The 26527-nt window shown below is 53.7% G+C and overlaps 1 protein-coding gene across 1 annotated transcript; it reads right to left on the bottom strand.

Annotated features, from left to right (window-relative positions):
* Positions 1-953: 953 nt before the first annotated feature.
* Positions 954-23145, bottom strand: MMD2 (monocyte to macrophage differentiation associated 2). The gene is made up of 7 exons (XM_055561901.1): positions 23114-23145; positions 15842-15923; positions 13604-13764; positions 10016-10090; positions 4876-4977; positions 3711-3780; positions 954-1157 (listed from the first exon to the last, which is right to left on the bottom strand). Exons 1-7 carry the CDS (start codon positions 23143-23145, stop codon positions 954-956), a joined length of 726 nt encoding a protein of 241 aa, XP_055417876.1.
* Positions 23146-26527: the final 3382 nt, after the last annotated feature.

The raw sequence follows: 26527 nt of genomic DNA, 5'->3' as shown, positions 1-26527 counted from the left end.
GAATCTGAATCACAAACCCTAAATCTGGAGCGAGCAAACCGAGTTCCTGGGGTCTGCTTGCCCCCCACCACCCCACCACAATGAATGGCTCTCGTAATGTCTCTGGGTTTGTCAGCAAGAGAAGAAACGGCCAAGGGACAGGAGGCGCGTCCCCCGCCACTCGCCCTCTGTGCTGAGAACGCACTGCAGCGCAGTAGGATGGTGGGCTGCTCTGGGTGCACCTCAGTCTCCCCCCAATGGCCCCCAACTGCCCTTGCCAGGGAACCAAGCCTGGTCCCCAACATGGAGACGCTGAAGTGCTCTGGCCACAACCCCACTGCAGAGCGCACAGGGTTGGCAAGGCAAAGAGGGGGGCCCTCATAAGTACCAACTCAATTGGCAGTGGCTGCCCAGAGAAGTCGTGGAAAGAATTCTGAAACCGCACCGTGCGGCAGCTGATTGGGGATGCCTGCCACGGTCACAGATTCTCACCATTCCTGATCTACAAGCTGGGGGACGTCCCCCCGTGAGCAGGGGATAATTCCCCAGCCAGGACTTTGGTAGCAGAGGAGGCCCAGGCCACCCGGGGTATCAGTAACACCAGACTCCCTGATAGACTTCTCAGGGCCTTGAGAAGCACGTGTGGGCCCGTCATTCCTCAACTGGCCAGGATCTCGTCTGCCCCTTTTTCTGACGATGTGAATGTTGGTTGCTTTAGGAAATGTCTGTCTAGAATAGGAACGCACTGCAGGGTCCATTTCTCCTCTGAGAGAGTGACTAAATGCCTTCTCTCTCACCTAGAGCCCAAGGGATGGTCTGGCTTATTACCAGAAGTGATCTTAGACCCACTGAAAGCTCGACCCATGGGAGGGCAGACGGGCCTGGGCGCTGTGCTCTGGGCTCAGGGTTGCAGGAACACTCCCCATGATGCTCTGCTCCAAAGGCCTACATGTCCCCACGCAGGCTGGGCCGCCTCACTTGGACACCTTGGCCTGCAGGGTGCTGGGCAGATACAAGTACCTCCAGATGGCATAGTAGTGGGTGCCAGCACCGAATGCCACAAAGAGATGCCAGATGGCATGGGCAAAGGGGATCCTCCCGTCACTCTTGAAGAACACCATGCCCAAGCAGTAGAAGACCCCTCCGGTCACCAGCTCCCAGATGCCCTCGGTGTTGGGCTGTCGGCAAGGACAAGGGTGAGCACACGTCAGATGAGCGGCCAGCAAGACCAAAACCACCCAGCCACCCCCCACCACCCCGGACAAGAAGACACGTGGATGGCGGGGCCGCCCGGAGTCCCAGGAACGGCATCTCAACCCACCGATGTCATCAACTCTCCACCCCACCCCGCCCCACCGATTCATTCTCGTGTGTAACACATTTCTGTCACAATCTCAAAGGATATGTCGAAGCTTTTTATCTGTCCTAAAAAGCAAACATCAAAGAAGGGAAAGCGAGACACACGCAGATACTTGTACAACCAAGTTCACTGCAACAGTATTTACAGCAGCCAAAAGCGGGGAGGCCACCCAGGCGTCCGCCAGGAGGAGAACGCACACGCAAAATGGCATCTGTGTTAGTTTACACGATGGAGTATTACTCAGTCTTGAAAAAGGAGGAAACTCTGACGCATGATACAACACAGAAGAGACCTCAAGGACGCTGTGCAAAGTGAAATAAACCAGACACAGAAGGACAGCAACCATAGGCCTTGATGCCCTGAATGAGTCAAATTCATGGTTGGAAAGCACAGTGGCCATCTGGCTGCCAGGGGCTGGGTTGGGGGGAACAGGTAGGGAGTGAGGTTTAGTGGGGACAGTGTGGGAAGACGAGACAGTCCCGTGGGTGGACGGTGGTGATGCTCCACAACAAGACGCGTGAACTTCATGCCCGTGAACTGTGCACTTAAAGACGGCTAAAACCATAAACTGCATGTGTATTTTATCACAGTTCTTAAAAAGTAGTATGCATCCATGGGATGGATGTGAGAGTGGACTATAAAGAAAGCTGAGCGCCGAAGAACTGACGCTTTTGAACTGTGGTGTTGGAGAAGACTCTCGAGAGTCCCTTGGACTGCAAGGAGATCCAACCAGTCCATCCTAAAGGAGATCAGTCCTGGGTGTTCCTTGGAAGGACTGATGCTGAAACTCCAATCCTTTGGCCACCTGATGCAAAGAACTGACTCACTGCAAAAGACCCTGATGCTGGGAAAGATTGAACGCGGGAGGAGAAGGGGACAACAGAGGATGAGATGGTTGGACAGCATCACCAACACAATGGACATGAGTTTGAGTGAACTCCGGGAGTTGGTGATGGACAGGGAAGCCTAGCGTGCTGCAGTCCATGGGGTCACAAAGAGTCGGACATGACTGAGCAACTGAACTGAACTGAACTGATCCATGGTGGATTGCGGCATTCACGGCCCTCGGAGGCGAGCACAAGTGACACCTGGGTGGTTGTTACAGGGGCTCAAGGGGAACAGGAGGGACGGGGAGTAAGAACTTACCGCCCCGTCTCATGGGCCCCCTTCCCACAGGTCTCACTGCTCACCACCAATAACCATGTCTGATGGTATCCTTCCAGACTCGTCTATATGCACGCAATACACGGTATGCACTTCATAAGCATGTACGTGCCCAGAGCGACGGGTCACTTAAGATAAGGGGGCTCGGGCCACGCCTGTCATCCTGATACATCACTTCCACGATGCAGTCTCATGGGGATTCATCTACCTCCCCATGTGGGGACCCACCTCAGTCTTCGGAACAGCTGGGGAGCTTTTCACTGGAGGTATGTACAAGCACGCACCCAGCCTTCCAGAGGGTGACGCCTGACTATTAAAGATGTAGCACAGTAACACTTCTCAGCACAGACTGCTTGCCATATCCCGTCCTAAGGGCCTTACGTGAGTTATCCAATGCCATCTTCAGAACAATCTCCAGAGGCAGGTGCGGCTCTATGGCACAGGCCCTCGACATCACGCCAAGTGAGACAAGCGTGTTATAGAACAGTTTGTACAGCGTGATCCCATTTTTTTGTAAAAGATGAACAAACAAGGCATCATGTCTGCAGACCCACAGAGACTTGCCTGTTAGCCATCCTTAATGGTTTGCTGTGTATCTTTTCCGTTTCTCATGAAGAGGCATTAGATAACTCACGTTACGGACTCAATGGACATAAATTACCAACTCAATGGACATGAATTTGAGCAAACTCCGGGAGACAGTGAAGAACTGGGAAGTCTGGTGTGCTGCAATCCATGGGGGTCACTTAGCGACTGAACAACAACAAACTCACGTTTTCACAGGGAAAATGTTGAGTAGGAACGCTAAGGGGGCTGTCACAAGCTGGAGACTCGGCTCCGCCTCCATGGCCACCTGCGTTATTATTATTATAGATTTAATTTAGCCAGCAGGTACTTACTCTGTTGCGGGCACCCTTCTAGTCCCTGTCCCTGAGTTTTCTTACCTGATCCCTAAATAAGCAGGAAAACCTGGAGCCCAGAGGGACTAATGAACCCGCTGAGGTGAAGCAGAGAGAGGAGGCGCCCTGGAACCGAGGAGCTGAGCCCAGGGTGACCTGCACGTCTCCTGCCTTGGCGGGAGAGTCACGTGGACCCCCGGCCTGAGATCACCATCTGCCGGAGCAGAAGCCTCAGCCTCACCATCTCTAGTACCACTCTGGGCCCCCTCCAGCCAGACGTGAGACCCACACCTGGTGGGGTGACTTACCATGGAAAGGACGACCAGGGCGGGGAAGAAGCCCATGATGACATAGCAGAGCAGCTCCACGAGCTTGTACCTGCCAGGAAGACAGGGCGTCAAGGCCTTGGGACGGCCTCCCCCTGAGCATCACCTCCCCCATTCGGGTTGGGGGGGGCACCCCCAGCCGGAAGAGTAACGGAAGGGAACTCTGCCCTCTGCCCAGCACCCCTGAGCTCGGATTTGACCCAGCTGCACCCAGCAAGTGCTAGCAGAGCTGGGTGGCCGTGGGCGGGTCCCTTTCCCTCTCTGAGGCTAGGTTTCCACACCTGTGAACTGACATTCGAGGGTGGCAAATGCTGGGTGGGCATAGCATGCCTGGGTGCTCCTCCCTTGCTCAACCCAGGGCAGGCATTACTGTTCCATCCCAGCACCTTTCACCACAAGGCTCGAGCAATCGCTCTCCATCCATCCGAGCGGCGGCACCAACTGATACCCGTCCGCTGTCCTCGGACAGTCCGGGGTCTGTGGCTGCCTCTGACTTCTCCAGCTCTGTTTCCTTCCCCCTCGTCCTCACTTCCCTGCTGTCTCTCAGCAGGATGGAAGCGGGTGGGCGGCCCTGAGACCCTCTCCTTCTCACCTGCTGACCCAGCTTAAAGAAGACCCCATTCACCGGGTCGAAGCACCAACAATGGCCTTTTTTTTTTTAACTCCTCACATTGACCCTATGGACCGTGCATGTGGTGACTGCCGATGGGCCTGGACACAGGGGTGCCAGGCGCGGCTGTGCCCACATGCTTCGGGGGACATGCTGAGGGCTCGTCCTGCCAGGGGCAGGGCGGAGGCCCTGATGGAGGCACCCCGCCCCCTGAGACCCCGCCCCCTCCCCACCCCGCCCCTGAGACCCCGCCCCCTCCCCACCCCGCCCCTGAGACCCCGCCCCCTCCCCACCCCGCCCCTGAGACCCCGCCCCCTGAGACCCCGCCCCCTCCCCACCCCGCCCCCTGAGACCCCGCCCCCTCCCCACCCCGCCCCGGAGACTCCGCCCCCTCCCCACCCCGCCCCCCTGAGACCCCGCCCCCTCCCCACCCCGCCCCTGAGACTCCGCCCCCTCCCCACCCCGCCCCCTGAGACCCCGCCCCCTCCCCACCCCGCCCCCTGAGACCCCGCCCCCTCTCCCCCAGCCCCGGCTTACCGCTCATGAAAGAAGAAGACATAGATTGTGCCGACCGAGGCCATGATCCAGACCAGCCATCGCATATGGGAGGCCCAGGGGCCCAGCTCGCGGAGGTTCAGCCTGGGAGGCAGGACGGGAGGGCACAGGGGCCTGAGGGGGTGGGGGCGGGCCTGGGACCTCGCCTTCCACGGCCAGCCCCTCCCAGGGACACGGACCCCACAGAAGCCCTGTCCCCTGTGGCTCCACGTCTGGGATGTGGCCTCTCACGGAGGACACGTGAAGAGACAGAAAGAGAAACCGAAACTGTATGCAATTATTCGAGCCAAGTCAGCAAAACTGAGGATGTCCCAGCATGAAGGAAAAGGGCATCTCAAACCAGTGGGCTTTTCCTGGCGCCCGGGCTTAGTTGCCCCAGGGCAAGCGGTATCTTCCCGGAGCAGGGATCGAACCCATGTCCCCTGCACTGGCAGGCGGACTCCTACCCACCGAACCACCAGGGGGGTCCTGCCTGCTGGGTGACAGCTGAGCTGGGACTTGTGAACTCCTCCCTCCGCAGCCAGCACAGCGTGGGGTTCAGCAGTAGATGGGACTTTGCAGGAGGAACTCCTTCCTTCCTTCCCCACTCCTGAGACTCTCTCCCCAGGCTCCCAGAAAAGTGGGTTTTTCTCTCCGCTGCTCGAGCCAGGTGGTGTCTCCTGGGCCACGTGCCTGCAGGACCCAGCCTTTGGTTCCAGCTGTTGGCTTGGGTCAGCAGCCCCCCACCTTTGAGGGACCAGGGGCAGGTCTCATGGAGGACAGTTTTTCCATGCGCTGGGGAGGGGATGGTTTCGTGATGATTCAAGCACATTACCTTCATTATACACTTTATTTTTTATTATTATTATTACATCAGCTTCACCTCAGGTCATCAGGCATTAGAGCTCGGAGGTTGGGGACCCCTGGCCTGGGAAACGGCTGTGGAGCCAGGGGCCCCGGACAATGCAGGCCTGTGCCCCAGGCCAGGGGGCTGGTCCTGCACCCTCTCTCCAGCCCCACATGCATGCATTCCGGCCTCCAGCCTGTGCCGCTGTCTGTACAACCTGACTGCACAGAAACACGCCAGATTCCTGCAGAAGGGGCTCTGGTTCCGGAAGACGGTGACTTTTCTTTTGTCCTCCTCAATATTTATGACTCGATTATTAACGGTTTTCTGAAGCACTGGGGAAAGGAAAGTTCTGTGTCACCCCGACCCAGCCAGTTTTCTCGATCATTCATGACACGGTCCTCCCTGCCTGGTTAATCGCATGAATGGCGTCTGTGTGCGGGTCACCGTCATCCCTCTTCACGACAGCTGGGGGAGGGGGTACTATCGCTGCCTCCCTTTTAAAGGCCAGGAGACTGAGGCTCGGACAAACTCGGGAGTTATCCCAGGATCCGTGGCTCCGGAAAGGCTGATCAGGACCAGGGCCTCGTGCGGTCTGATGCCACGACTGTTCTCTTTCAGCAATGCCGGAGCCTTGCAACCACCTTTTAGACCCTTTCTTTAAGTAAAGGTGACATGCTGGAATCTTATATGTAAGCTTAATCTATCAAAAATGAAAATAAAGGGGCTTCCCTGGTGGCTCAGCGGTAAAGACGCTGCCTGCCAGTGCGGAAGACGCGGGTTCGATCCCTGGTCTGGGAAGATAGCACGTGTCTCGGAGCAACTAAGCCTGTGTGCCGCAACTACTGAGCCTGTGCTCGAGAGCCCGGGAGCTGCACCCGCTGAAGCCTGAGCACCCTCGAGCCCGTGCTCCACAAGAGGAGCCGCTGCGAGAAGGAGCCCCGCACGCAGCAACCAGAGAAAACCTGCACAGCAACCAAGACCCACCACAGCCAAAAGTAAATAAAAAGGAGCTTTTAAAGAACGAAAATAAAAACCAAAACACGGAGTTTTTTCAGATTGAGGCAGGGATGGGGTCATTCCCATCCCCAGAGTCATTCACGCCTCCACCCCCTCAACCAACGCACCACGAAGAAAAATACCCACAAATCACTCCACAAACCCTTGTCTCCTGTCTCCCTTCACCCATGCACCCGGGTGTCCAGGTAGAATACTGTCATCACCTCTGATCCTCTCTCAACCCCACATCCAGTCCACCGCCAAGTTCTGCTGACCCTTCCCCGCGGACACAGCTCGCAAACCTGGCTTCACAGCTTAGACCACAGTGGTGGTTCCATCTCTGTGTCTGTGTCGGGACAAAGTCCACATCCTCCGGGAGACGCTAAGTCCCACAAGGACAGAGAGCCTGTGTCTCTGTTCACAGCCACATCCTCAGACACCAGCACTCGATGGGCACAGAGCCGGTGCCCAGACCGTCAGCATCAGGGATAAAGAACAGAAACCCAGGCACTGAATCAGCCAAGGCAGGGGGACATTCAGAGGGCGGTTCCAGAAATCTAAGTCAAGGATAGTTACTGCAGCTGAGCACAAAACCTAGCTTTACTCTAATTGGCAACATCCAAAAAAGAAACTAGAGATCACCCTACTCCTGAGAACTGCAGGTGGTGCCTGGGGGTGACCTGGGGCCAGTGGGAGGCACCCTCCCATCGTTTCTGCCTTCTCTCCCCTGCTCTCTGCATCTCCAGGGGCCCCCACCTACCCACTCGAACAGCAGCCCCTCACCCAGGACTGACTGTTCTTTTCAGGGTCTCCCTACACCAGCCCACCGGGCACCTGATGACCAGAAGCATCCTGGTTTACACGTCCCCTCCTCCCACAAAGCTCAGCTGGGCATGGGCTGCCTCTGATTACGTCCCCAGGCTGATAGCAGTGAGGGCCAATTTCCTGGAGGAAGCCAGAAACCCTGGTATTCCTCCCCACCTTCAGTCACTCAGTTTCCACTTCGTTTCCTGTAAATACATCTTCCATCCATCCATCCATCCTCTCAACTCCAAGGCCAGTGCCAGGGCCCCGGCCACAACCATCTCTCTCCCAGCTCCTTGCATCAGCCTCCTAGCACCTCCTTGCTCCCAAGGCATCATCCTTCGGTCCAAAAGATAAAACCAACGACTTCCCTGATGGTCCAGTGGTTAAGACTTTGCCTTCCGATGTAGGGGGGAGCAGATTCAATCCCTGATCAGGGAGCTGAGAAACCAAATGACTCACAGCCAAAAAAACAAAAGGTGAAACAAAAGCAATGTTGTAACAAATTCAATAAAGACTTTTAAAATGGTCCACAGAAAAAAAAAACAAAAATAAAACCAAGTGAATATCCTGCTTCAAGCCCCACCCACCCCTCAGTTCACTGCAACACCCACAAGAGAACGACCAGAGGACCCACCGTGGAGCCATAATCTCCCCAAACTTGGAAACCCTGCAAAGTGCCTGTCACAGGAGATGGACGCCTCTGGTTCATTCATCTAGAACGCTGTCCAGCAAGGAGACTGGACTGCGACTCCTGCAACCATGACTCCGTGACCCTCACCACACAATGCTGCGCAAAAGCGTGACCCGAAAGAATGATGATTCCATTCACGTGAAAGAAGACATCGGGCAAAGCTGCCCCAAGACGGCCAACCACGGGATGTGGACACCACCCCCAGGAGCCGCAGACTGGGGAGGGGCTGGACACGCGGCTTCTCCACCCAGGGGGCCGGCTGTGGGATGTAGGAATTCCCTGTGTGGACCCCCCAGGCACGTCTCAACAAAACATGTTCCAAAGGCAGTTGCCTTCGTGTGCACCAACTAAACCCACTTATTAGCTGACATAATGAAAAAGAACACTCCATTTACAATAGCCAAAGATTGGAATTCCCTGGGCAAGACTGGGACAAAGCTTTCTGTGGCTCCCACGCCTTGGAGGCCAACGCGCACAGGCTCCAGGGCGGGCCGGCTTCCGTAGTTGTGGCTCCTGGGCTCCAGAGAGCGGGTTCAGCAGCTGTAGTGCATGAGCGCAGCCACACTGCAAAATATGAGACCTGCCCGGACCAGGGATTGAACCCACATCCCCTGCACTGGCAGGCGGCTTCTCAACCACCTAGACCACCAGGGAGGTCCCTGCCGGGGGGTTTAAACCAGTACAATCTGTGCAAGGTGCCTCGGCAACAGTTAGCCAAAGAACTAAGGCCCACTCCTGCCACCGAGCCTCCAAGTTTGGCGTTTACCCCACAAAGATCAGGCTTGGCTTAAGAACCTAGGGCTTCTGTAGCTCAAAACAGGTTGGCTCAGCGGTTTCACCTGTTTCCAGCAACCAAACCAGGCACAAGGTGATGCATGATCCGTCAGCAAGGACCCTCACTGCAGGCCTGTGCGTTACAGCAAAGGAAGGGGAGGCCTGACGTCGTAAACACTCATAAATAGGGGCGGCCAGGGAATGTTATGCTGCTGTAAAAACGGAATGGGGACATCCTCAAGGTACTAATATGAAAAGAGGTCCCCCAGAACATGACTAAGAGAATGAAGGCTGACTTCAGCGTCTATACACTATCCTTCCTTTTCTACTCAAGTAGGAAAGGTGGCTCAGACGGTAAAGAATCCACCCCCAACGTGGGAGACCCGGGCTCGATCCCTGGGTGGGGAAGATCCCCTGGAGGAGGGCATGGCTACCCACTCCAGTATCTTGCCTGGAGAATCCCCATGGACAGCGGAGCCTGGTGGGCTGCAGTCTGTGGGGTCACAAAGAGTCAGACACAGCTGAGCAACTGAGCATGAACGCAGCAAAGTATAGGGACTTCCCTGGCGGTCCACTGGTTAAGATGTCACCTTCTGATGCAGGGGATGTCGGTTGGATCCCGGGTCTGAAAGCTAGGATCCCACATGCCTCGTGGCCAAAAAAACAAAAGGTAAAACAGAAGCAATACTGTAACAAGATCAATAAAGGCTTTAGGAAAGTGTAAGTGCGAATATATGTGTATTTGCATATATGCATATGCATATATGCAAATGCATGTCTATACATATACACATACATACACATTTGCTCTTTTCTACACAAAATCACCCTGGAAGGATACACAGGAAGCTGGCGCTAAGTCATTGCTTCTAGGAAGGAGAATGCGTGGAGGGTGTCCTTTTACCTACATTCTTGTGCTGAGGTCACAGATCACCCAGCCAAACATGCAGGGAAATTCAAAGAAGGGAAGGAGAGGAAGCCAGCCCCAGCCCCCACCTCGCTCGGGGACCCTCAGCGACACTCACCAGGGCGCGTAGGAGGCCGCTATGAAGAAATAGATGACCATGCGGTCCGACATGTGCAGACAATGCTCTACCGTCCTGCAGCAGAGAAGGCGGGTTACAGGGCCCAACCTGGACAAATGGGCTTTGGGGACGGGGGCTTGGGCACAGGGCTAATGAGCCTCCATCCAGCCACGACCCCTCGGGCCTCAGTGTCTCCCCATCTGTGAGTGACCAAGGCAGTGGTTTTCCAGCCAGGCTCCCTGTCAGCCCCGGGGCTGAATGGAGAAACCTCGGGGCTCCCGTCAAGGACCCTCCTCCCCCTGACATCCTACTTCTCTAACCAAAGCAACTCTGCATTCTGTTTTACATTCTGGGCTTTTCGAAAGATTTCAAATGATAAAAAATTCAGTAGCTTAAAAAAACACAGACTCACAATAGACAGAGAGAATCACAGTCTGCAAAATACAGACTCAGATACAGAGAAGAAATGAGCGGTCACCAGTGGGGAGAGGGAAGAGGAGGGGGCAAGACAGGGAAGGCGATGAAGAGATACAAACTGTTACGTTTAAAACAAGCTACAAGGGGAGTTCCCCCTTGGTCCAGTGGGTAGGACTGGGTGCTTTCACTGCGGTGGCCTGGGTTCAATCCCTGGTCAGGGAACTAAGATCCCGCATGCCTTGAGATGCGGCTAAATAAATAAATATCGAGTAATAAAACACAATAAAATAAGCTACAAGGACGTATTATACAATACGGGGAATATAGCCAGTGTTTTGCAGTAACTATAAATGGAATATAATCTTTAAAAAATTGTGAGTCACTAATTGTACACTTGTAACTTATGTGGTACATCAATTATACTTCAATTAAACAGTGAAAAAAATTCAACTATACTCAATATTTTTAATAACCTAGATGGGAAAAGAATCTGAAAAAGTATATGTCTGTGTGTGTGTGTGTGTAACTGAATCACTTTGCCGTACATCTGAAACTACACAAGATTGTAAACCAACTACACTTCAGTTAGAAAAAATAAAAGTGAACTAAAAAATACATACTCAATAGAAGCACAGCAAGCAGAAGAAAACATGGAAAATTAAACATGTATTAATTTTATTTCAGTCTCTTTTCATTCATCCAGCAAACCTAGGTGCCCCTGAAGACCCTCTAGGTTCTGGTATTCCGGTTCAGGTCCAAGTTCTGGAGCCAGAAGGCCAAGGTTCAGAACCCAACCCTACCACGGAGGAACGATGACCCTGAGCAAGAACTTGCCCTCCCGGGTCTCAGCTCCCTCATCTGTGAAACAGGGAGGAGTACTGGCATCCTACCACGGGGTGAGGGTGAAGAGGGTCAGGACTCAGCACCACGCAAAACAGGAAGTGCTCATAGACGTCACCTGCTTCCATTATGGCCTCACCTTCAAGAGCAGGCTACACTCCTTAACACGTCTGGCCAGCGTGCTGCAGCCTCCAAAACGGTCCCCAAGGAGCCCCGCCTCCTGGTCCCCACACCCTCGTGCGGCCCTTCCCACAACGAGCACAGCAAACGCGTGGAGCCGACACGAGGTTGCTGACCACCTCCCCCTTGTTCTCTTGGATCATTAACTACGGAATCACAGGGCCGTGGAGAGGTCCCTGCTGCTGCTAAGTCACTTCAGTCGTGTCCGACTCTGCAACCCCAGAGACGGCAGCCTACCAGGCTCCCCTGTCCCTGTGATTCTCCAGGCAAGAACACTGGAGTGGGTTGCCATTTCCTTCTCCAGTGCATGAAAGTGAAAAATGAAAGAAGTCGCTCAGTTGTGTCTGACTCGTAGCAACCCCATGAACTGCAGCCTACCAGGCTCCTCCATCTATGGGATTTTCCAGGCAAGAGTACTGGAGTGGGGTGCCATTGCCTTCTCCGGAGAGGTCCCAGTAGGTAACTAATACAAACTGTGATTCAGTGTGGCCACTGCGGCCCTCATTAAACGTGGCCAGCGTTTCTATCTGACACTGGGCTAACTGCATGTCTCCCTAGAAATACAGGGAGTAACAACAGCTGACAGGTACAGAGCACATTCTGTAATCAGAGCCGTGCAAAGCTCTTAAGCATGGCCTCTTTAACCCCACCTAGGGGGGCAGGGGCCGCGATTTCATCCACCACGTCACACTGTAGGGCAGCACGGTCCCACCGCTGACAAGTGGGCCCCCACCCAGGGACTGGTGTCTTTAGAAGGAAAAGGAGAGGGGGCCTGGGACACACAGAGGCACAGAAGGAGGCCTATGGAGAGAGGCGGAGACTGGAGTGACGCTGCCACAAGCCGGGGAACCGGGGAGCCACCAGAAGCTGGAGGAGGAAACACAGGGTCCTCCCCTGGAGACGTGGCCCCACTGACTCGCTCATCTCAGACTCTGGCCTCCTAGACGTGGGCGGCTAAGCTCCTGTTGTTTCAGGATGCTCCGTGCGTGGGAGTTTGTTACAGCAGCCACAGGACTCTCATACAGTGGGGTCCACCAGGACCCACGGAAAGAATGGGGACAGGACCGGTGGGATACAGCGGAGTCGCAGGGCTTCTGGGGGGCGGGAGGGGCACGGGCCATGGGGCCCAGCGATCACTGCAGCTGCTGCAACAGACCGGAGAGCCCCCTCGCTCTGTGGGGGCCCTGGAGTCCTGCAATCAGTTCTGGTTCGGCCACGACCAGCGAGGTAACCTTAAGCATGTCCCGTCACCTTCCAAATTCAGAGTCGTTGTCCACAAAAACCGGGATTCTGTAAGCTGCCCCGTGGATGAGCCCCGGGATGTCTCAAAGAAGCCGGTGACAAAGGGCAGAAGCACCCCAAGTGTCCGTAACAGCTGAATGGATCAACAAAGTGCAGTCCAACCGCACAATGAGACATGCTTCAGCCTTGAGAAGGAAGGCCATTCTGACACGTGCTGTGGCGAGGGTGAGCTCTAGGACGCTGTGCTCACAAAGGGCAAGCAGTATATGACCCACTTACACGGGGTGCACAGAGCAGACAACTCATAGAGACAGAAAGTAGAAGGGCGGTGCCGGGGGCGGGAGGAGATGGGGCGTTAGTCTTTAATGGAGACAGGGCCTCGGTTTGGGAAGATGAAAATATTCAGCAGATGGATGGTGGTGATGTTCGTAGAGCAGCGTTAATGTGCTTAATGCCACTGGAGGTGCGCTTGGAAACGGTCAAGATGCTAGACTTTACACCGTGCTTATTTACCACAAACCAAACCAAAATTAAAATCCAGGATGCTAATGCCTACACTGCAGAATTCTTGAAGAGATCCAAAGTGGCAGCTGCAGAGAGCCCGGAACCTAGGGGTGCCCAGAAACGGGCGTTACGCGACAGTTACAGGCCAACCTGGGAGTGAGGGGCTTGCTCTTCCGGCTGCTCATAGTGCAGCAAACGAGTATTCTGAGGGCGAGGGGGTCCCCCGGGGGGACTCAACCCCGCCGCCCTGAAGCAAAGGTGGCACTAGGCCTTCCATCCTGGGCCCCCTCTCTGCTCAGCCAAGCACAGCCCGAGGCATCTTGCCCCACCTCGGCCCGCCGTGGGCCCCAGCCCTGGTGACCCCGCCGCGCGCATGCCCCCACCCGTGGGCTGGGCAGCAGACACCTGAGGTGGCTCTTCTTCCAGGAGATGGTGTGGAACATGGTGGACACCACGAAGAGCCCGCAGAGCCCGAGGCCGTAGATCCAGGCGGAGATGGCCTCCCAGTCGTCGTCCGACAGGAAGTAGAGGTTGGAGCTGCCGAGAATGCTGGGGATGATCCAGAGCTGGAGGCAGGGAGGGGGCGGTGCTGCAAGGCCGGCCTCTGGAACAGGGGCCAGGCAAGTGCAGAGCCCCCGGGAGACCCCCATGCGTCTTCTCCAGACCTGCACTGCCCGACAGAACTCCCCGTGGTGGAGGGAAGGTTCCAGACCTGCGCTGCCCGATGGAACTCCCTACAGTGGTGGAAACATTCTAGACCTGTGCTGCCCCACAGAACTCCCGTGGTGGAGGGAAGGTTCCAGACCTGCACTGCCCGATGGAACTCCCATGGTGGAGGGAAGGGTCTAGACCTGCGCTGCCCCACAGAATTCCCATGGTGGAGGGAAGGGTCTAGACTTGTGCTGCCCCACAGAACTCCTGTGGTGGAGGGAAGGGTCTAGACCTGCGCTGCCCCACAGAACTCCTGTGGTGGAGGGAAGGGTCTAGACCTGCGCCATCCAGGATGGAAGCCTCCAAGCCCACACAGCTACCGAGCACATGAAATGTGGCTTATACCACTAAGGACTTGCCGTTTTCATTTTCTGTCACCTTAACTGGCTTCAACTTTGAATCCAACAGCCACACCAGGACAGTGGCAACCATACTGGATAGCATAGCTCTAGACAATGTAGCGGTAAAACAGGAAGCCAAGATCTCCTGTCTTCAGGACGCGTCTCTGGCCGCTGCCCCCATCCTGCATGTCTGCTGCTAACCCAGCCTTGAGCACCCTAGGCTCCCATGATGCTTCACACTGCCACATTGATGCCCACGGGGTTCTCCCTGAAGACATCCCTCCCCACAATGTCTGCCTGGAAAACTTACTCTTCAAATCTTGGTTTATCCATTGGTTCCTCTGAGAAATCTCAGAGTTCTCCAAAGCACTGGGCAGGCGGTGGGGAGTACAGGGTCTCCAAAAGAGTTTGTCTGATTCTGTGTGTTAGGAGCACTTATTTTGGAGACAGACTCTACAGCAGCTCCAGCCGACAAAACTACTTAATACAATGCAGGTGGCACAGCAAATTTTATTTTTAATTATTTTTTAACTTATTTATGTGGTGTGCAGAGTCTTAGTCATGGCCCTTGGTGTCTTCAGTCCTCATTGCAGTGCGCAGGATCTGTAGCTGCAGCCTGCAAACTCTGAGTGGTGGCATGTGGGACCTTGTTCCCTGACCAGGGATCGAGCCCGGGGCCCCCTGTGCTGGGAGCACACAGTCTTAGCCACCAGACCACCAGGGAAGTCCCAGCACAGGTAATTTTAGATTCTCCAGTAGCCACATTTTAAAAATGAAAAAATACATTTATTAATATATTTGCTTTATTAATATATTAATTGATATATTTATTAATAAATACATAATTTATGTAAATTATATTTAAATATATTTTAATATATTATTAATGTATTAATTATTACTATGTTTGACTTTATTAATATATTTTGCTTAGTCTGATATATCCAAAGTATCCTTTCAACACATCATTAATATAAAAAGAACTAAGATATCTTGCATTCTTTTTTTCACACTGAATCTTCAAAATGTGCCATGTAGTCTGCACTCCCAGCACACCTCAGTTCAGACGTGCCGTATTTCAGCTGCACGAGGCCAGTGGCTACGAAGCTGGACAGCGTAGGTCCGGATCTTCATAAGATCCTCAAAGGGGCCCAAAGGCTTAAGGACCACTGCCCAGAGCAGGATTTCGTGGGGGAGATGGCAAGTATTCCAGGCCCCGGGAACAGCATGTGCAAAGACACTGGGTCATGCCTTCTAGTTTGGAAACAGTGGGTGGAATTCAGGGTGCTGGCGCCTGGGGGCAAGATCACGGCACGGGGAGGTGGGCCGACATTCAGGCTAAGACCTGTATCTGGGAGCTTCTACCGAGCCCGGACGGTGCACCAGGTACTACTAGGGAGCCACTGAAGGTTCTTAAGGCCAACGAGAGGCACGCTCAGAGCCACAGTCCCATTTACCCACATGACCTTCCCTCGGGATCCCCCTGAGGGGCAGGCCCCTCAGGTCACCGCCGCGGGATGAGAACACTGACTCCAAGGGCAACAGGCTGCCTCCCGGCCCCTCCTGTGCCGCTCAGCCCCCCGAGACTCACAGCGTGGGTGGCACAGTTGGCAGCATGCTCATACTCCGTGGGCTGGTACCTCTTGTGGGCGGGAACCCGGTGGTTCATGAACCTGGGGGGAGACACACAATCCCCGGCAGCTGGGTGGAGGCAGCCGGCAGCAGCCCTGGTCACAGAGCCCAGGGGCCCTCGGCCCTGCTGGTGGGAGGGCCCGCCTCCGCTCCGCTCCCCTCCCCTCCCCTCACTCTCTCTATTACACCTTTTTTGGACTATCCAGCATTTTGAGCCAAATCCCCAAAGTTACATTTGCTAAATGTCAGGTTGCAGGGAATCCCCTGACAGTCCAGTGATTAGAACTCTGCTCTCACTGCCAACAGCCCAGGTTCAATCCATGGTCAGGGAACTAAGACCCTGCAAGTTGTGAAGTATGGCTAAAATATTAATAAATAAGTAAATCCTGAGGCGTAGCATGCTCTTTCATTTCCTATTTTTAATTTTCTTTATGTGTCACAGATACACGGTCTATAGCTCCCCAGGGTGCAGTTCCATGGATTTTACACAGACACACACCCACGTGACCACCACCCAGAGCACCCAGAGCTCCTTTCCCAGGCCCTAGAAAGTGCCTTCAGGCCCCTTCCCCGGGGCACCCCCCTCAAGGAGCCCGCCCCCGACACACACACTGCCACTGTAGACTAGTCTCGTGGGTCCTGATTTTCCCATCGTGGGATCCCACAGCACACTCCCTGTGGGTCTGGCTCCTTGCGCTCAGCGAGACTTTTGTCAGATGCAATAATTGGTTGCTTTCATTGCAATAGACTATTTTGCCAGGTGAGCAAACCACAATTCATTTATCCCATCTACTGGAGGTGGACGTTCCAACTTGAGGCTGTTATGGTAACTCTGCTGTGAGTGTTCATGGTAGGGAACATATGCACTCATTTCTGCTGGGCATTGATCCACAGGTGGAACGGCCAGGTGACTTTATCTTGACAGTAAACATTCCTTTTTAAAAAACTTTTTTTTGGCCACATGCGGGATCTTACTTCCCCAACCAGGGATCAAACCCGTGGCCCCTGCAGTGACCGTGCAGAGTCCTAATCATCGCACCACCAGGAAAAGTGAAAGTGAAAGTCACTCAGTCCTGTCCGACTCTTTGCGACCCCATGGACTACACAGTCTGTGGAATTCTCCAGGCCAGAATACTGGAGTGGGTAGCCATTCCCTTCTCCAGGGGATCTTCCTAACCCAGGGATAGAACCCAGGTCTCCCAGAAGTTCCAACGAGAAACATTCCTGATGTTCTGGTGTCTTTAGAGAATCTTCCAAGCCCCAGCCCCGCCTCTGCCCCAGTCTCTCTCCTCCTCCTCACAGGAGCTCCACCGGCCCACAGAGCCATCACGACCCCTGCTTTCCGGAGGGGACGCCCCAGGGCAGAGTCAGGAAGCGACATCACCCAGGTGGACGGGACGGTGCACCTGAGCGACAGGACTCCCTGCAGGCGTCTCCAGGCCAGGCTGGCCGGGGGGTGGGGACTGGGGGATGAGAGCTGCTGGCAGGACCTCACCGGCTCAGAGTCGGGCAAGTGGGCGGTTCCCCTTGGACTCTGCCAAGAATCATCCACCAGGGGGGTTAAACTCCACTTAAACACTGAAAACAACCCCCCGCCCCAGGAACCCGATTATTACTAGAAAGAGCCACCAACATGAGAAACGAGGGTATGGTTCAGAACAAAGGGCTCAGTGCAGAAAGGTGCACAGAGCATTTATAAAGCACTACTGTGCGCTGTGTCCACGCTAGGTGTGGGACACTGCCCTGGGTCCAGCGGTTAAGACTGTGCTCCCAATGCGTGCTGCGTGCGGTCCACTTAGCATTTGCTGAGTACCTCCTGTATGCTGGATCTACACCACTAAAGCAAATAAAACAACAAAAAAGAGCGTTATAACAGCTGAATTGAGTCCTCCCAAAATTCCTGTGCTAAAGTCCTGACCCCCCAGGACCTCGGAATCTGACTTATTTGTAAAGAGCTGCAGATGTAATCAGCTGAGATGAGGTCACACTGAGGGGGGTGAGCCCCTCATCCAACATGACAGGTGTCCTTGTAAGCAGAGGAGAGCCACAGAGAGCAGACAGGGCGGAGACAGGCCTGGGGCAGCGTCACGCTGAACGCGCCGGCAGCCGGCAGCAGCTGGGAGGGAGGCCCGGAGCAGGTGCATCCGCAAGCCTCCAGAGGGAGCCAAACCGGGGCCCGATTCCCATTGCTTTAAGCCATTAACTGTGTGGACTTCCCTGGCGGCCCACTGGTTAAGACTCTGCTTCCGCTGCAGGAGGCACAGGTTCGATGCCTGGTTGGGGAACTAAGATCACGGATATAGCGCAACGTGGCAAAAAAAATAATAAAACAATTAAGCCACAAAGTGTGTGTTCATCCGTTCCCAGAGACACGAACCCAGGGACACACGGTGTTCCCTTTGACAGATTCTGCCCCAGAGCCCCCCAGAGAGGCGGTGATAGTCTACACCCCGCTCTGATTGGGCTGGGGGCCGGGACTCCGAGGCGAGCCCTGAAGGGGAGAGCTGACACCTTTCTCCTGAGCGGGAAACCAAGTCTCCCCCACCTATAGCCGGGACTGCCCTCTCCCCTGCCCCTTTAACAAACACCGAGCCCCCCGCGGTGCCAGCCACTTGGTCCGAGGGTGATGTCACGGTTGCCAGGGCGACCAGGATGGGGCAGTTTATTTATTTATTTCTGGGCTCCACAAAACTTTCCTTGTCTTTCACCCGGGGCTGCCGCTATTGAATGCGGTCGGGAGAGTGGAGAGGGGCCAGGGGCAAAGACCCAAGAAACAGAGTTCCCACAGCCCGCAAGAATCAAGAACGTTTCTTTAACTCCTTGTGGCATTCTTTTTCTTCCTTCATAAACCTCCAGGCAGGCATTTTGAAGAGGACAATGCACTCACTGTTTCTTTTTAATTTTCCTTTCCATTTATGTTCAGTAAAATTTCCCCTTTTCGCAGCACGTCTTTATATAAGTTTAGGTAAATGGAGAGAGTTGTATAACCACTACCATAACGAAGAGAAATCAAGAGAAAGAAAAGGTCCATCACCCATCCCCCCGAACGCCCTCCTGCCTCCGGTTGCCCCGTCCCTTTCTGCAGCCCTGTAGCCGCTGCTCTGCTCTCTGACCCCTCATAGCTTTCCCATTTCCAGAACCTCATACACATGGGATCGTACAGAAGCCCTGCAGACATTTATTTATTTATTTTACTGTCTAAAAAGAATTGATTGCCTAAAGTCAAGTGTATTCTTAGATGAAAAGAAACTGTGCTTGGAATGCCAAACAGAGATTTACTTCTTTTCTGCTTAAACTGTATCTAAGACAAAGTTGTTTCCTATGAAGAGCAAATGGTCCCTCTAACACTATTATTCTCGGCCATCCCCTTCCAGCCTCTCTTCCTCTTTTCCCCTGGACCCTCCTAACATTACTATTCTCGGCCACCCCTTCCAGCCTCTCTTCCTCTTTCCCCAGCACAGTCTTTTGAGTTTGGCTTTCTTCACTCAGCTTAAAGCAGGTTGGCTTCATCCATGCTGTTGCCTGGGTCAGTGGTTCCTTCCTTTTCATTGCTGAGAACTAGTCCTTCGCATGGACGTGCCATGGCTTGTCTGTTTCCCCAGTACGGGGACGAGGGAGTCATTTTTAACAGCTGAAATGCAGAGAGAAAATTTAGAATGCTCTGGAACAGAGCTGGCAGCCTTCAAGACTGTAGGAAATTTCAGAGTCAGCATTTCTAGCTAGTTGCTGCTGGTTCAAATAAAGGAGGGAAATGGACCTTCTGCCTCCTTTCTGGAGAACAGAGTCCACATTCTGGGGCCAGCCCGGCCACTTAGATGACCACGTGGCCACAGCATTTCATGGGAGTAGGGAGCCTACCTCCTTGTGGAGGGCTCCCAAACTGAGCTGCCAGGAGACCGGGACAGAGGTCAACTCCCACCCTGAGCCGGTGGGAGCGGGGCTTTGGAGCCAGATACACAGCTGGGTGGAAAGTCCCTGCATGGTCACGTCGCTGCCATTTGACACGGGAAACATCTTAGCATCTCTGGGCTGCCACACAACCTCCTCATGTGTCCATAGCACACCACCGCAGGCCCCTCAAATGTACGTTCTTCTTGAATGTAAAATACCTTCGTTCCATCCCAACAACCCCAAAAGTATCAACTCAACCCAGCATTACCTCTAAAGCCCAAAATTCAAAGTTTCATCGAAACGTCATCTAGGGGCTTCCCTGACGGCTCAGTGGTAGAGAAAACGCCTGCAATGCAGGAGAGGCGAGTTCAATCCCTGCATCCGTCCACTGCATCGGGAAGATCCCCTGGAGGAAGAAATGCAACCTGCTCCAGTATTCTTGCCTGGAGAATCCCATGGACAGAGGAGCCTGGAGGCCTACAGTCCACAGGGTCGCAAAGAGTCAGACACGACTGAGAGGGTGAGCAAGTCAAGTGGAGCGGAACATCTAAGGCAGACATGGGTGAGACACGGAAGTACAATTCATTCCAAGGCAAAATCCCTGTCCAGCTGTGAGTCTGGGAAACCAAATACAGTGGTGGGACAGATGCGGGACAGACACTCCCATTAATAAAAAAAAGATACCAAAAAGAAGGAAGGGATTCCAAGCTCTGCAACAAGAGCTGCTGCTGCTGAGTCACTTCAGTCGTGTCCGACTCTGTGAGACCACATAGACGGCAGCCCACCAGGCTCCTCTGTCCCTGGGATTCTCCAGGCAAGAACACTGGAGTGGGTTGCCATTTCCTTCTCCAATGCATGCATGCTAAGTCACTTCAGTCATGTCCGACTCTGTGTGACCCCATGGACAGCAGCCCACCAGACTCCCCTGTCCACGGGATTCTCCAGAAGCCCCCATAATGAGAAGCCCAAGCACTGCAACTAGAGAAAGCCCTCGTGCAGCAATGAAGACTCAGCGCAGCCAAGACCAAATAAATGAAAGCAAGGGATATGTTAAGAGTTGGGAAAAAAGAAGGAAGAAGGGGTGACGGGGCCCAAGCAAGTCCAAAGGGGAGCAAGGCAAGCTCCTTGAGATCGTCAGGCTCAATGTCTTCTCTGGTGCCACGCTCTGCCCTCTAGGGCCCCGGGGGTGATAGCATCACCCCCACAGCTCAGCAGGTCACCCCACCCCTGAGACGCCCCCACCCTTGGAAACGGGAGCAGCCAGTCCCGCCCCGAGATCTCTGAGCCGCCTCTGCTCGTGGCTGTTCCCTCTTACCAAGCAACAGCACCCACGTGCAGCCCTCCTTCACGCCTTCGCCCCGGCTGGGAGGACTCTGCCCCTGGCTTCAGGGCAGAGGCAGACAGGCCCACAGTCCCCATCAATACTAACCCCCTCACAAATGGTCCGCGGGCCACATCCGCAGCGTTCCCTTCTGAACATGTGCCCGCTATTTAACTAACATGGACAGGCGGAGAACTCTCCAAATATCTACGTCCCGGCTGCTTTTTGCTTCTTCGATTCATTTCTCTCCTCCCGTATCTCACTATAAGCAGCTGGGAGGACCGAGCCACTCCATCAACACGGGGCTCGGGGACCGCCTCTGCTCGATGTCCAGGGACACCACATGCGAGTCCCGCCCTACCCAGAACACAAACACAAGACAACTCGGACAAAGGTCTCAGCTGCTTTACAATGAGGACCTTCTGTCTGTTATCCAGTAACATGCCCCTCACCCCACCTGAGACCACGCCACACTGGCCTCAGAATCCCCCAGGAGCGGGGAGGGTGCTGATAACATCCCCATTGCTCAGGTGGAAAAAGTGAGGGCGCGAATTTCTGCCAACATCCTGGTCACGACTGTCATGAATTCTCCCAGAAGATGGAGGCTTTCTCTACCGTTCTCTTTTCTTGCTGGGTTCACACCGGAATTACTTTTAAAAGTCCCTTCTCAGGGGACTTCCCTGGTGGTCCAGTGATTAAGAACCTGCCTTGCAATGCATGGGATGCAGGTGTGATCCCTGGTTGAGGAACTAAGATCCCACATGCTGCGGAGCAACTAAGCCCGAGAGCCCCAACTAGAGAGTCCGTGCCCCACGACGAAAGATCTCACATGATGCAACTAAGACCCACCACAGCAAATAAGTAAATACATTTCTTTAAAAAGTCCCTTCTTGCCTTTTACTTCCATGAACTTCAAAACCCTTGCAGTCCCTACTCCTTCAACCCCAGCCCCATCCCTTATCAGCCCGTGCATCCATGGACAAGTTACTAAAGCTCTCTGGGCCTCACCTTTCTCATCTGAGCAATGGGGGTGTTATCAGCACCCACCTGGGGATCCCAAAGGGATAGAATGGGTTAATCTGTGCACAGCACTCAGTACACATCGACCCATGACTGACACTGATGATTCTCTTACTATAAATCCTCCATGGTATTACTGAACCCACTTTACAGCTGAGAAAACAGAAATTCAAAGGGGTTTTGAGGCCCAGAAAATCAAATCACCTTTCTGACGCAATACTCTGGCCACCTGATGTGGAGAACTGACTCATTGGGAAAGACCCTGAAGCTGAGAAAGATTGAAAGCAGGAGAAGAAGGAGACAACAGAGAATGAGATGGTTGGATGGCATCACCGACTCGATGGACATGAGTTTGAGCAAGCTCCGGGACTTGGTGATGGACAGGGAAGCCTGGCGTGCTGCAGTCCGTGGGATCACAAACAGTCAGACACGACTGAGCGACTGAACTGAACTGAAGTGATTCAAGACAGCTAGGAAAGGATGGAGCCAGGATTTCAGCCTGGGATTGTCCAACCTCAAGACCTGGGCTACAGGAGGGTAGCGAGACACAGTGTGTGAAGTGACCCGCGCACAGGAGGCACGTATACACACGGACCCCTCTCTGCCTCCTCCATCAGCTCTGGAAGAGGTGCTCTAATGTGTCTAAGTAAGGAAAGAAGAAGCTTTGCATGGACGAAGACCCTCTGTTAACACGCCAGCATGGAGGTGACATGAGCTGAATCTCCGCTGAGCCATCACGGCTCCCCTCCCCGGAATCCGACACCACCCAGGACAACAGCGTCATCATCCGTCACCTAGCAGGCTGGAGGAAGGGGCCAGGGCTAGCATTGCTGCCCTTAACAATCACGGGGGAGATCTGAAAAGTCCCTGACAAAACAGAATCAATGGGGTGGGGGGGGAGTTTTTTTTAAACTTCCCATGCGATTCCAGTGCAGGGGCAAGGCTGAGGAGCAGTGGGCTGGAGGAAGAGGCCAGCAGGCAGGGGGTGAGGGGCCCCACCTGGACAGTGCCAGGTGCCACACCGCAGCCATGGCCCGGACCCCAGCACCACAGAATGAACGCCGGGCCCAGCAGAGGCTGCGCAAGGACTTCAGAAACGCCAGTTCTGATCAACGGGTAAGAGCCTGCCTGGAGCGCTGCGCTGAAAGAGTTCTGAGAACGAACCTAAGTGATGAATTAGCAATGTCTGCCACGGGCACCGGGCAGGCGAGAGGCAGCCGTGGCTGGTGTTAAGAGTTCCCCGCAAAGCTTCCGCTCCCTCCCCCTCTCCCAGCCTCACAAGCACGCTGTAAACTGAGCAGGGCCGAGATGATGCTTGTCATTTTATACAGGGATTCTGAGACACAACTCAGAAGTGGTGCGGCTGACTGCAAACAGACAGGTGTAGACAATCCACTCACCGCCGCTTTCAGCCCTGTCCATGGTCCTGATGGGAGAGTTTCTGCCATCAGTCTTTCACACCGTAGGATGAAGCATCTGGTCATCCCCTCCTGGATGGAAGACTGGCCGTGGAGCCAGAGGTGAAGGGAGAGGAGGAACAGAGCCCTTTCTTAGCTCCTGAAAGCCCCACCTCACTGGCCAGGGGTCAGAGCAGCCCTGGCCACAAGTCATCCATGATCCCCAGGCCTCCTAAACTCTGGCTGTGTCAATCCCTCCCATGCTGGACTGGCCTCACCAAGACTCCCTCCCAGGCCCCACTGGCCAAGGTAAAGCCCTGGAGGACCCAGAGCATAAACACCTGTGCCAAGGCCAAGAACAGAAACCACCAGGCAGCTCCTGCATGGGCTAGAAGACCCTGTGTTCCAGGGCATCTGCTTCCCTCGTTTTCTATCCCTGACTCACTCCCTGTAATTTCTCCTCACCCCAGGAAAGCTCTCTCCGTAGTCCACAGTCATCACATCTCTTGGTCTTGCACACATTGTTCCTTCTGCTTAAAAGTCCCTTTCCCTCTTTTCTAGCTGGTGAACTCCTATTCAGCCCTCAGAACCCAGGTCAAAAGGCCCTTCTCCTGAAAAAGCCTTGCTTGAGCCCTACTATCACACCCCATCCAGATTGGATTGTAAACTGCCCCCTCTCACCTCAAGGCCACTGCTTAGGTTGCCTGTGTGGAATCTCCTTCCCCCTCTAGTCTTCCTGGAGCTTTCCCAGGAAGAAGGTGGCTCTTTCCTCAGGACTCCCACAGCAGCCTGTGTGACCCCTGTTGTGGCACAGATGATCCGTATTTGGGTGCTTCTGGGTCTGCCTCGGCCCCAAGACTGCAAACCAGGGGACTGGCCCTGATTCCTCTTCACCTACCTGGACCCAGTGCAGAGCCTGAATGCAATAGGTGATGCTCGCAAGCAACCAAATAACCAATCATCTTTGAGCGTTTACTACGTTGTTCAGACTCAACGTAAGCAGTCAGAAACAGTCACTGTCTTTTAAAAAACCTTCAGAGCTTTTGGATTAGATGGATTCCAGAGACATGGGTTAATCCAGTCAGGACCTTGGCTACCCAAAGGTCACACGATTCCAGGGGTGGGAGACAATTTGCTGGTTTAGAAAAGCAGGAGGTAAGAAAGGAAACTCCAGTGAGGGCCTGGGGAGAAGAGGGGAAATACTGCTTATTTTCTTTCTATTTCTGGGCTGCTTGACTGGCTACAATGTTCATTCACTAAAAAAAAAAAATTGTTAAAATCTAATAAAATATTTTAAATATGGAAGTCTATGTCTGAAATCAATATTGAAACTCTATGTTCTCCAACCTACAGCATTAGAGTTGGAAGAGAAGAGAGGCTGGTCCCAAAGAGAGTTCTGGAAACCATCCAACTGCCCATCCAGACTACCTTGGAAATACAAGGTAGAGGGTCCCAAACAGAACTAGACTGCAGAGAGAACCAGTCAGAGAATACCTTGCACTCAGAGACACGGGCGCATCACAATCATGGCACCAAACAGGACGGGCTCTCTTACATAAACTTCAAGAACCGGCAACAGTAGTCTTTGAAGATAAAAACCAGGACAGTGGCTACCCTTGGAATCATTAAGGGATCTGATCCAGGTACTGGTCCCATGGGTGTGCTCAGTCTTCCAGCCCCAATGGAAAGGCGCACAATTTCCAGTAGTTGCTGTTATTCAGTTGCTAAGTTGTGTCTGACTCTTTGCGGCCGCATGGACTGCAGCATGCCAGGCTTCCCTGTTCTTCACTATTTTCTGGAGTTCGCTCAGATTCATGTCCATTGAATCAGTGATGTTACCTAACCATCTCATCTGCTGCCATGCCCTTTGCCTTTTGCCTTCAATCTTTCCCAGCATCAGGGTCTTTTCCAATGAGTCAGTTCTTTGCATCAGGTGGCCAAAGTATTGGAGCTTCAGCCTCAGCATCAGTCCTTCCAATGAATATTTAAGGTTGATTTCCTTTAGGATCGACTGGTTTGATCTCCTTGCAATCGGAGAGACTCTCAAGAGTCTTCTCCAGCACCACAGTTCAAAACCATCAGTTCTCTGGAACTCAGCCTTCTATATGGTCCAACTCCCACATCCATACATGACTACTGAAAAAAAACATAGCTTTGCCTATATGGACTTCTATCAGCAAAACGATGTCTCTGCTTTTTAATATGCTGTCTGGATTTATCATAGCTTTCCTTCCAAGGAGCAAGTGTCCTTTAATTTCATGGCTGCAGTCACCATCCGCAGTGATTTAGGAGCCCTAGAAAATAAAATCTGTCACTGTTCCCATTTTTTCCCCTTCTTTTTGCCATGAAATGATGGGACTGGATGCCATGATCTTAGTTTCTTTAATGTTGAGTTATAAGCCAGGTTTTTCACTCTCCCCTTTCACCGTCATCAAGAGGCTCTTTAGTTCCTCTTCACTTTCCTCCATTAGAGTGGTATCTTCTATATATCTGAGGTTATTGATATTTCTCCCAGCAATCTTGATTCCAGCTTGTGATTCATCCAGCCCAGCATTCTGCATGATGTACTCTGCATGTAAGTTAAACAAGCAGGATGACAAGATACAGCCTTGTCATACTCCTTTCTCAATTTTGATCTGGTAGTTACACTCTAATAAAGGGTTAAAGATGGAGTAGTCTCAGGCTCCTACCAGCCAGGTCTGGGCGGGGTGTGCTTTCTAAACCACCACCCTGGGATCTCTTCAGGTAGCCCCGGGCAGGGGGCCTAAGCTTGCTGACTACCTGCCCTGTGCCCACCACCTGGGCCCCCCTCCAGGCCTGGGCACGCCAGTGACTGGCTCTCCCCTTCTGCCCCCTCCCCGCCTGCAGTCTGAAGCAGCCAGGCCCAGGTTCAGAGTTCCACAATGTCTTCCTCCCCTCCTGGCCTGGGCCCAGCTGGGGTCCGCAGCCCCAAGAGAGAAGCGGGCCTCTTCCTCCAAATGAGCCCGGGGCCCAGGGAAACCGCTGCAGCCGCCCC

This window comes from Bubalus kerabau, chromosome 23 (genome assembly GCF_029407905.1).
Source record: "Bubalus kerabau isolate K-KA32 ecotype Philippines breed swamp buffalo chromosome 23, PCC_UOA_SB_1v2, whole genome shotgun sequence".
Classification (NCBI taxonomy): Eukaryota; Metazoa; Chordata; class Mammalia; order Artiodactyla; family Bovidae; genus Bubalus; species Bubalus kerabau.
Note: the sequence above shows the minus strand (reverse complement) of the source record. Positions and strands in the feature narration are given on the sequence as shown.

What these genes read in the sequence shown, in the direction of transcription:
- MMD2 (XM_055561901.1), bottom strand. Translation starts at nt 23,145, where the DNA reads ATGGCTGCGGTGTGGCACCTGGCACTGTCCAG. An exon ending in TGGCACCTGGCACTGTCCAG is followed by an intron (nt 15,924 to 23,113) that starts GTGGGGCCCCTC and finishes GTCTCCCCCCAG; the next exon opens with GTTCATGAACCACCGGGTTC. An exon ending in CCCTGGTCGTCCTTTCCATG is followed by an intron (nt 1,158 to 3,710) that starts GTAAGTCACCCC and finishes CCTTGCCGACAG; the next exon opens with CCCAACACCGAGGGCATCTG.